The sequence below is a fragment of the Ursus americanus genome, chromosome 2 (assembly GCF_024610735.1).
Source record: "Ursus americanus isolate L20-20 chromosome 2, mUrsAme1.1.p, whole genome shotgun sequence".
Classification (NCBI taxonomy): domain Eukaryota; kingdom Metazoa; phylum Chordata; class Mammalia; order Carnivora; family Ursidae; genus Ursus; species Ursus americanus.
The window spans coordinates 28097818-28107950 of NC_142128.1; the positions used below are offsets into that span (position 1 = coordinate 28097818).

The 10133-nt window shown below is 50.6% G+C and overlaps 2 protein-coding genes and 1 long non-coding RNA gene across 6 annotated transcripts in view; 1 reads left to right on the forward strand and 2 right to left on the reverse strand.

Annotated features, from left to right (window-relative positions):
• The window catches only part of LOC123778600 (BOS complex subunit NOMO1), a 53756-nt gene extending 52377 nt beyond the window's left edge, over positions 1-1379 (reverse strand). For both annotated transcript variants that reach the window (XM_045776061.2, XM_087870208.1), the window contains exon 1: positions 1125-1379. In XM_045776061.2, coding sequence (XP_045632017.1) covers positions 1125-1289 — 165 coding nt within the window. In that variant the 5' untranslated portion in view covers positions 1290-1379. The remainder of the gene's footprint in view (positions 1-1124) is intronic.
• A 2572-nt stretch (positions 1380-3951) lies between these two features.
• The window catches only part of ABCC6 (ATP binding cassette subfamily C member 6), a 56047-nt gene continuing 49865 nt past the window's right edge, over positions 3952-10133 (forward strand). Inside the window, exons 1-4 of one of the 2 annotated variants that reach the window (XM_045776069.2) lie at positions 3952-4102; positions 5213-5395; positions 7094-7219; positions 7353-7481. In XM_045776069.2, coding sequence (XP_045632025.2) covers positions 4067-4102; positions 5213-5395; positions 7094-7219; positions 7353-7481 — 474 coding nt within the window. In that variant the 5' untranslated portion in view covers positions 3952-4066. The remainder of the gene's footprint in view (positions 4103-5212; positions 5396-7093; positions 7220-7352; positions 7482-10133) is intronic. The other variant, XM_045776068.2, reaches the window with a different exon arrangement.
• Positions 7476-10051, reverse strand: LOC148110531 (uncharacterized). 2 transcript variants are annotated; one of them, XR_015727924.1, is made up of 4 exons: positions 9755-10051; positions 8374-8783; positions 8050-8203; positions 7476-7569 (listed from the first exon to the last, which is right to left on the reverse strand). It is a non-coding gene; the product is annotated as an uncharacterized LOC148110531 (long non-coding RNA). The 2 variants fall into 2 exon arrangements; XR_015727922.1 differs by having other exon boundaries at positions 8374-10051.

Below are 10133 nucleotides of genomic sequence, written 5' to 3' on the forward strand. Positions count from 1 at the left end.
GCTCTTCAGCTGCCAGAACTGGAGAAGCTCGAATGTACTTTCATTCAGCTTTTGGGGTCTTAGTCCCCACCCCCCAGTCCCTTCTCTTTGGCATCTCCTAGACCCTTCCTTTTTTCTCTTTCAAATCTCCTTCTCCCGCCCCATCATCAGTACCCTCCTAAATAGAGGCCAGCCCTCTGGCCCATCTATCCTGACAAGTGACCTTCCTCTTCACAAAAGCTTTCTGGGTCACAATCCCACTGGGCTGATAATCATGTAACTGCATGGGGCTTTACAACTTAATAAAAAGACTTCTGCACAAATCTCTAGTGTAATTCCAATAACTACCCAGTAAGGCAATCAGGGCAGCTGATGACTCTCCATTTACAGAGGAAAAGAGAGTCCCCAAGGGAGGAATGGGGAGATTAAAAATAGAGATTCCCAGCCCCAGAGATGCCAACAGTCATGTACTGGGTCAGGACTTCTGGGAGGAGAATCAATGCCCTTTAAAAGCATCCCTGGGGGGGTTTGAGGAGGAGTGGATTAGAACCTTTGGGGGCTCTGAGTTGTGGGACTAGGGGATAAGACTTGCAGTGTCTAGGTTCTGGAACAGGGGTTTCAGGAAATCCAAGTTTCAGGAGGTCTGAGCTTTGAGGATCTGGGGTCTGGGTCCTGCTGAGAGTGGGTTTTTAAGAGATTTGGGGCCTGGATTCTGGGGACGGTCAGAGTCCCCTATCATCTTGGATCTGCATTGTGGGTTTCTGAAGGAGTTTGAGTTCTGAAGAACCTGGGGTCCTGATTTGCGGGATCCTTCGTTTTGAGTGACTTGATAAAAGCTATGAACTACCAACATCGTCACCAAAAATGTCCCTCACACCCCCCTGCGCGCACACCTCGAGGCCCCCAACCCCACTCCGCAGCTGACCCCACGACAGGAACCTCCACCCTAGCGCGACAGGGAGGGGACGCGATGGTGGAGAGCCCGCGTTAAGCGAAGCCTTCAGGGAGGCAAGGACTCCTAGAATATGGAGCAGGTGGCAACCGCCTGGTGGATGAGGCGAGGCCACCGCAGGCCGCAGAGGCTGAGTGACTGGCCCAGGGTCACACGGTGAGCTCCGGCCCGGGCCGCGGGGTTGGGCGCTCACCTCGATGAGCGAGTAGTTGATCTCCACGTCCGACTTGACGAAGCCCCCGCAGCCCACCACGATGTCCTCGGAGCAGCGCGCCGGACCCACGCCGCTCAGCAGCAGCACCACAGCGGCGGCCACTGCCACCGGCCCCGGCGGCCCCAAATCCCCGCACGCCCGCATGGTCCGGCTTCTGCCGCCCGACCCGCCGCAGGCCTCCCGGTCCCGCCCCTTGCTCCGCGCGCGACCCGCGGCTTCCTCTTCTGCCGGCGGCTGACAGCCCAGGCCCCGCCCCCCACCGCCGCGCGTGCGCGCTCGGGCCCCAAGCCCACCGCCCCACACAAGTTAACTACGACGCATGCTCAGCAACAAAAGGAGATCATTTGTGCCCTCTGGAGGTCTGGAGGACTCCGCGCACCGTCTGGCAGGTGCAGTTGCAAGGTGCCCGAGTACAGGCGCAAACTCCAAAGTTGAATTATACTTTGGAATTCAATATCGCTGAAACTGGAAATAACTAAAGACTGTTGATCTAAGTATCGAGCAACTTTTCTGAATCTTTTTGGCTCATATATTTCACAGACGATATATAATCTCAAAAAACCCTTTAGGAACTTAAGTCGGTGCATTTTTCTGTGATAAATGATCAATGCTTTTTTAAAATCAATATATAGGTCATTTAAGGTCAGCATAATGTTAGAAAAGGGCATTTAAAACTTATTTTAATCTCATCTCTAATAACATTTGTATAGGAACAAATTTGAGGGTTTTCCTCCCCTAAGCCACAAATCAAGCAGTTAATTTACTTGGCATTGTCTGTGACCAGAAGCATGAATTGTCGGAAAATAAGTTCAAATCTCAGCATGCTGTGTTTTTTCCCAAGACTGAATGTATACTATGACGAAAACTGAATTTAACTGCAAGTCACCACATCAAAATAGACAAAAATTGCTTTTCCGACCTGATATTGGAATTCTTCTCACTTGTACTAAAAAAGAATCAAGTGCTTTATTTTGATAGTTTTTATATTTTGTTTCTACATGACCAGATAAGAGAGAAAATTTCCCACTAGAATTTGCCATTGTGACTAAGACGTAAGCAATGTACAACTATGAATCACAGCAAGTTTAAACTATGCAATGGTCAAAACTTTCATAATGGCTACAATGAAATGATACATCACTGAGTATCTCGATCGTGAGCACATCTGATCTCAGTTTCTCACTCTGCATTCTCGAAATACAGTGGAATTCTCAACTCTTTGGTTATAAAGAGAAACTAGTTAAATTATTTTATTTATCAGGGTTATTTACTTATTTATTTTAGAGAGGGGAGGGGCAGAGGGAAAAGGAGAGGGAGACTCTCAAGCAGACTCCATGCTCAGCTAGAGCCCAATGTGGGGCTTGATCTCATGACCCTGAGATCATGACCTGAGCTGAAATCAAGAGTCAGACACTTACCCAACTGAGCCACCCAGGCACTCCTAGGGTTTGTTATTTATAAGTATAATTGGAACAAGTGCCCCTTCTTCTCCCTAGCATGAATCCCTGGCTTGTCTTGGCAAATCCCCAGGAGGTTGAAAGCCGCGAATTAGGAAATGCTGGCCTGTGGAAATTTCTTACCTTACAGAATAGGAAACAAGGAAGGGGGGAGTGTGAAGGGACTTGCCTAGGGCTCTGCACACAGCCATGTACTGTCCAGAGAATGGAAAGTAGGCTTTGGGATGCCTGAGTTCTGTTTTTGGCTCACCCAACTGATTTCCTCTATGTTCTTCCTCACTTCCTAAATGTTTGCCTAAAATTTCCACCATTCCCCTCGAATTCCTCTTCAAATATACAATAAAATAAAGCACTAGGACTGTGGCAATGCCATTTGGGGGCAGGATCCCAGGGAGAGAGGGCTCAAGCCTCCCCCTAATTTCCATCACCCTCCACCAAAATCATCTCAAATAAAGACTTAACTTATAAATGTAAACAGCGGACCTGCCACACTCAGCTTCAAAACTGAGTTTGTACTTTGTGTCCCTGCTCTTCCAGAAGACCCAGCCAGGAGGACAGCTGAAAGGCGCACTGACTTGGGCCTCAGACCAGGGTTAGGAAACCCAAAAGGGGAGCCCACACGGTGGAGGGCATGAAGGAGGACAAGGGTAAAAACCTGCAGAGAAGAGACCGGGCAGCGTGGGGAGTGCAGATGGTTTTACTGCTTTGTCCAAACTGAGTACCAGGTTTGTCTGAAAAAGCTGTCTTTTCATTTCCATTGTGAAGGGAATGCATGTTTGTGGCAGAAAGAAGGAAAACACACTTTGCTTTAGGACCCAGGAGAGGAAGGCAAAGATTTGACTTCTTCACTACTTTCCCCAACATAAGCGTATACTTTTTTTTTTTGTGCAAAAATACCATAGCCTATTTTGTATTATAATTTCTTTTTTTCGTTTAGCATGTAGCTCCCATCTTTCCATATTATATTTCTGATATGGCACTGTGAACCCCTGCTTAGTAACCTATGCATGAAATAACAATACTAATGCTAATAATCGTTTTTATTGTTTTCATTATTATTAGTTTTATTATTATTAGTTTTTATTGAACATTTACTGTGTGCTAGACACGGTGCTAAACTCTTTATTAGTGATCTGAAAATCTTCCCACCACCCTGCAGACAAGTGTTGCTGGAGGGCTTTACGGGGATGTCACTGCATTTTCTGGGGCTCCAGAATCCCCTCCCCCCGTGCCCGCTCGGGCCAGCCAGAGCGCCCCCTCCAATCGCCTCTTCTCACCCCTACTCGCCCCACCTCTGCCCCGCGGCTGGACCTTGCCCTGGGTTTGGCAATCCCCGGGCTCAAATCTCAGCCGAGCATACCAGTCCCCGCCCCTTCCAGGACCCGGAGCTTGGCGGAGGAGGCTACCCAAAGACCGACGGACAGACCGCGGGGCGGACAGACGGAAGGGCAACGCGGGCGCGCCATGGCTGCGCCTGCAGAGCCCTGTGTGGGACAGGAGGTAAGTGCCCCCTCCTGCCCCACTCTTTTTCCAGGCTGGGTAGATCTCTCCGACAGCTCTCTCAGGCGGCGATACTGGGGAGGGGAGAGACCCCCAAATTCCCAGCCATAAGAACAGCATGGGAGGGCGACCCGTTTAACATATCCCGCCCCACCCCCCAGCACCGCTAATGGGGCGTCCAGACCTCCCATCTGCCGGTGGCCTTTGACCTGTATTTGCATAAAGCCTCAGGACACCCCCCACCCCACCCCCCGGCCTCTCTGGCTGGCTGCCTCTTTCATCCTGGCTCTTAGCAAAGGACTCTGGGGAGTGACGTTCAGGGGGAGGGAATGAGAGTCGCCAGCCCCCAGGATTTCAGGGGCCAGATAGTTAAGGCCTTAATAATAGTTGATGTTAATTGAGGGCTTATTTTGTGCCCAACATCCTACTATGTGCTTTAGAATGCAACCCTTAGAGGTAGAATCTCTTCACACCGCCCCTCCCCTTTGCAGGGAAGGAAACTGAGGCACAGGGAAGTTGAAGTTCACAGTGTTGGCCAGTGGTGAAGTGAGGAACAGTCAAGAAAGATAATGGGCCCCTCCCTTTCCAGCTGGATGACAATCACCCAAGCTATTCACTTTCTGGTCCTCCACTTCCTTCTATGCAAAATCAGTATTGATTTTGTATTGGTAATTGCAGTGCAGTATTGATCACTGCCTCTACTTCTTGGCGTTGATGTTATTAGCATTAAAGGAGTTGAGAATTTCAAGGTATTCTAAACAGTGCTTGGAGTTTTTCACATCAATGTTAGGAGTCCAAAAGTTTGGGGTGCCTGGGTGGCTCAGTTGGTTAAGCATCTGCCTTTGGCTCAAGTCATGATCCCAGAGTCCTGGGATGGAGCCCTGAGTCAGGCTCTCTGCTCAGCTCAGCAGGAAGCCTGCTTCTCCCTTTCCCACCGCCTGCTGCTCTGCCTGCTTGCGGTCTCTCTCTGTGAAATAAATAAATCAAATCTTAAAAAAAAAAAAAAAAAAAAAAAAAAAAGGAGTCCAGTAGGTTGCCTTGCCTCCTACTCAGGTGGGTTTGGGACCCCTGCGTTGTACCATCACAAGGGGGACCCCGGTGTTCCCTCAGGTCTGGAACTGGACGGAGCCTGAGCCCACTGCTGTCCACCTCCTGAACGTGTGCTTCCTGAGAACGGCAGGGGTCTGGGTGCCCCCGATGTACCTCTGGGTCCTTGGCCCCATCTACCTCCTCTGCCTCCACCGCCATGGCCAAGGCTACCTCCGGGTGTCCCTGCTCTTCAAGGCCAAACTGGTAACTGCTGCCTCTGGGAGCCTGGAAGCAGACAGGGGGTGGGAGGTGGGGGGAGGGGAGCGGGCTGGCACCGGGCTGAAAGCCCCCAGAAGTGGACATTCCTCCTTTCAAGGAGCACGCAGTGTGGGGACAAGAAGGGAACCTGTTCGTCAAACACAGCAATACTCCTAAGGCTACGGAGGCAAATCTCTGTGGAACAAGATCTGCCCCAGACAGATTTCGTGATCATAAAATCCATGTGTCTGCAGACACACGCATCCGGACCCTCGTACGTTCCTGGCCAGTTTATGAATACCATAGCCTGGCATTGCCCCGAAGTGTGCAGTGTCTCCTCCTGGGGTCCACGAGGTGATCTGAGGATTGCGCTGGGGTGAACTTTTTCAGTTTTTTAACAGTCATGCGTTGATTTTTATGCTTCTCCACTGGGAGTTCTAAAAACCAGGTCTTAAAATTGTTATGTATTTGTCTTTGCGTGTTACAAAAACACTGGCATTCCACCTGTGAGCCTTTCTGGTCATCTGCCCCCTTCTCCAGACTTCTACAAGAATGTCCTTCAAGGTTCATTTATTCCTGTGACACCTTGTCAATTTTTGTCCTATTGCTGAACACTTGTCAAGTGGTTGCCACACTCTTCCTGAAAGGCCAGATAGTATATTTGAGGCTTTGAGGGTCTTGTGGTCTCCACCCCAACTATTCTGCAGCAGGAAAGCGGCTACAGACAACACTGAATGAGTAGACATCACTGTGTCTCAAGTCACATTTTATCGATAGTCACTGAAATTTGAATTTCATATAATTTTCACGTCATGACATAGTATACTTTTTTTTGAGTTTTGTTCAATGATAGAAAAATGTCAAAACCAGGGGCACCTGGGTGGCCCAGTCGGTTAAACCTCCAACTCTTGATCGCAGCTCAGGTCTTGATCTCAGGGTCGTGAGTTCAAGCCCTGCATTGGGCTCCACGCTGAGCGTGGAGCCTACTTAAAAAAAAAAAAAAGAAACATGTCAAAACCATTCTTAGCTCACAGGTGATACCAAGACAGGCAGCTAGTCAAACTCAGCCTGCCGGTAGTAGTTTGAGCCCTGCTTTACACTAACTGAGGTGCTTGCAGTAGTTTTTTTTTTTTTCCAAATGTTATGTTAGTCACTACACAGTACATCATTAGTTTTTGATGTCGTGTTCTGTGATTCATTGTTTCTTCAATGCGCCCAGGTCCCATCTTCTCTCTCGTCTGCGTGCACTGTGTCACATTCTCTCGTTCAAAAGAGACCACCGCATCTTAGAGAAGGGTCTAGGGGCGTACCAGTCCCAACAGAGAGTTTCTCCTTGATTTAATAGGAGGGTTCAAAAGGGACTTGAAGAGAGTGGACCTTATTCACCTGCTGAGTGAATGTCGTTTCATGCCACTTCTCTATACTTAAGGCGTCTCTCCAGTGCACTCTGGCGTACCCAAGAAACACTGGGTTGGCTCAGGCCCCTGTGGCACATTATTTATGGACACTTACAGGTCAAGATCCATCTGCAGCAGCCCTACTGCTTTTCCCGAGGCATCTCTACACCGGCACTGTTAAATTATAACACTGATACCCTAACAGGTCCCTCATCCAGAGCTGCTGTCCAGATGGGCACAGGGTCACTGTCCAGTTCGCCATCGCCTTTCTTCTTGCCCACCAGCCTGATCTAAGCCTGTTTCCCAGGTGCTCGGGCTCGCCCTCATAATCCTGTGTGCCTCCGGTGTGTCTGTGGCTCTCTGGAGAATCCAGCGGGGAATGCCCCAGGCCCCGGAATTCCTCATTCGTCCCACCGTGTGGCTCACTACGATGGTAATCATGACCCAGGCTTGTTGGGCTTGCTTCTGGCCATGGCTTTTCCCGCCCTGGTGGAGGGCGTGGGGCAGAGCGGGGCTCCTCTTCTCCCTCACCACTTTAAGGGGCCCATCCTGACTCTCCTGTCCAGACCTTCGCCATGTTCCTGATCCACATGGAGAGGAAGAAGGGCGTCCGGGCATCGGGGGTGCTGTTTGGATACTGGCTGCTCTGCTTTCCCTTGCCAGCTACCAGTGCCGCGCAGCTGGCCTTGCAAGGGGTAAGTGGAGGCCCGGGGGGACCGATATGCCAGTTTCAAGCCTTGTGTCCCGTCCTTCCTCCTCGCCTTTCCACACACGACTTATTGTCTACACAGAGACATACACCACAGTTGCTTAAACTCCAGCAATGCGTCAATGCACTCCCTCACACAGGTGCACACATCCTCCCATACATTTTTCATGGACACAAATTCCCACTGCCTGACACGCGCACGTCACACACTTTACTTGCACCCCCAACACACACCTGTTTTGCCCCCCTTTGTGCATCACACAACCACAGACTAAGACCCACACACCTGCACACAGCCGTCCACACTTGCTGCCAGCCAGTGTGTCCGTGTCTTCAAACTCCCACGTGACTCAGGCATGTGTGTCCCACATTCCCACGCTGCACATCCATTCCCACATCCTCCCACATGCCCCCTCCGCCCCCCGCCCCGGGCACTGGCACACTGTTGATTCACAACCGTGGGAGTGTCCCCGTTGAAATCTGAAAGTGGCCCTGTACACAGGGCAGGGCGCTCCAGATGGTAAGGGGCAGGGTTAGTGAGCAAGAGGACTTACGAGGCTTGTCCCAGGTGCTGCAAGAGAAGTAGATCTCTGCACCTGCCTTCCAGAACCTTCGAGTATAGAGGCCTTAATGGGGTTCAGTCACATCTACGTCCAGATGGTCTCCACGACACGTTACTCTTTCAAGTGTGTGTTCTTGCAAAGGTTCCTAGTGCGGGAAGAGTGGGTGGAAGTTACGTTCCAAGGAAAGCGGACGCAGTAAGGAGCCTGGCATTGCCCCCCTCCTGTGGCCTCCTCCAAAACACACCTGCACACACTCTTTCTGTCCGTGCGTGCACATTTCCCCTCCTTCTCCCTTATCCTCACCCACGCGCTCACCCGCCAGAATGTGCTCATTCTGCATCCCCGCCCACCATTCTGTTAACTGTCCTGCAAAGGCACATTTGCATGTGAAGGGACACATGGATCCTTTTATCTGCAAAGAGAAAAGTAGCCTAGGCCAGGGTTTCTCACCCTCAGGACACAGTGGGCAAGAAGAGACGGGGGGGGGGGGGGGGGAGCCCTTCTTGCACTGTGGTGTGTTGAACAGCATCCCCAGCCTCCACGCACTAGATGCCAACAGCACACCTCCCCTTCTGGTGACCCAGAGTGTCTACGGACAGAGCCAAACGTCCCCCGGTGGACAGATTTGCCCCAGTTGAAAACTGCTTGCATAGACGGCCACACAAGACATCTGCACAGGCTGTAGTTCACGATTTCTCCAGCTAAATGGTTGCTCCATCCTGCTCCTGAAAGGCAAAGCCAGAGGAACACCATTCTGTCCTCGAGGACAGATGTTTACAAAGGCATCTTTGTAACTGAGTTTGTAACTGATGGGAAAATTCCACAGGCCATCCACTGATTTGTGAAAAGCAACGTTCCCACAGTTGACGGACACAGCACCGAAATAATAATATTGCAACCACCCACACTCTGGAACCCCAACCATGAGCCAGGCCCTGCGGAAGGCTCCCATCATGGCTTCATTGGATTCTCACAAGAACGCGCTGTGGCAGATTCTAACAGTCCCGTTTTAAAGATGAGGCAATCAAAGCTAAGAATTGCTAACGGCTTCCTTAAGGTCACACAGCCCAGGAGTGCAGAGCCCAAGTCCATCTCCCCCAGATTCAGAACAAACTTCCTGATAGAAACAGTGGTAAAAATGGCAGTAGAGGGAAGGTGGGCCATAATGTAGTTGGAATATCAAATTGCCTACTCTCTGCAAAAAACAGAAACAGAAGAGTATAGAAATCCAGTGGAGGAATTGCAGTTTGAAACTTGGGCTCTTGTTTTAAGCCACAAAAACTCAACTCACACTAGCTTAAGGGAGGAAGAGTCCAAAGGAATTTATTAGCTCGTAAAGGGGGGATCTCCTGGGCTTAGCTGATGCAGGTGTCCAGATGACACCAGATCTCCATTTCACTCTGTCTCTTGGCTCTGCCTTGTTAGCTTCGCTCCCCAGTGGGGTGGCAAGAAGAGCCACTGATTGCTCCAGACCTATGTTCTGCCAATGTAGCAAACCGGATGGAAGATCTCCCAATGGTTCTAGCTCTCATGGGCCCAGTGTGGGCCCGGTGTCCATTCCTAACGCAATCACAGTAGCCAGGGGACGGGAACATACTCCTTGATGAGACCTCAGTCATCTGCCCAGCCTGGAATGGAGTCAGTGCTGCATAAACCACACACCTGAGCATGGGAAAGCAAATTAAGGTGCTCTCACCTGAGGGGCAGCGGATGCCAAAGCAGTCGTGGCATGGCGTGTCAGCAAAAGCTCGTGGTTTGGATCAGATCCTCTGCGTATCCTTGAGCAAGGTGTTGTTGCTTCTTTGAGCCTTGGTCTCCACGTGAATAAAGAGAACAAGGAAACTCCTGCTGGGGTCAGGGTGGGGAAGGACTTGGTGAGACAATGCCGATAAAGACTGCTGCACAGGGGCGCCTGGGTGGCCCAGTCAGTTGAGCATCTGACTCCTGATCGCAGCTCAGGTCTTGATTTCAGGGTCGTGGTTTAAGCCCAGCACTGGGTTCCACACTCGGTGTGGAGCCTACTTAAATAAAAAGAAAGAGTCCTGCAAAGGCACGAGGCAGAGCAAATACATGCT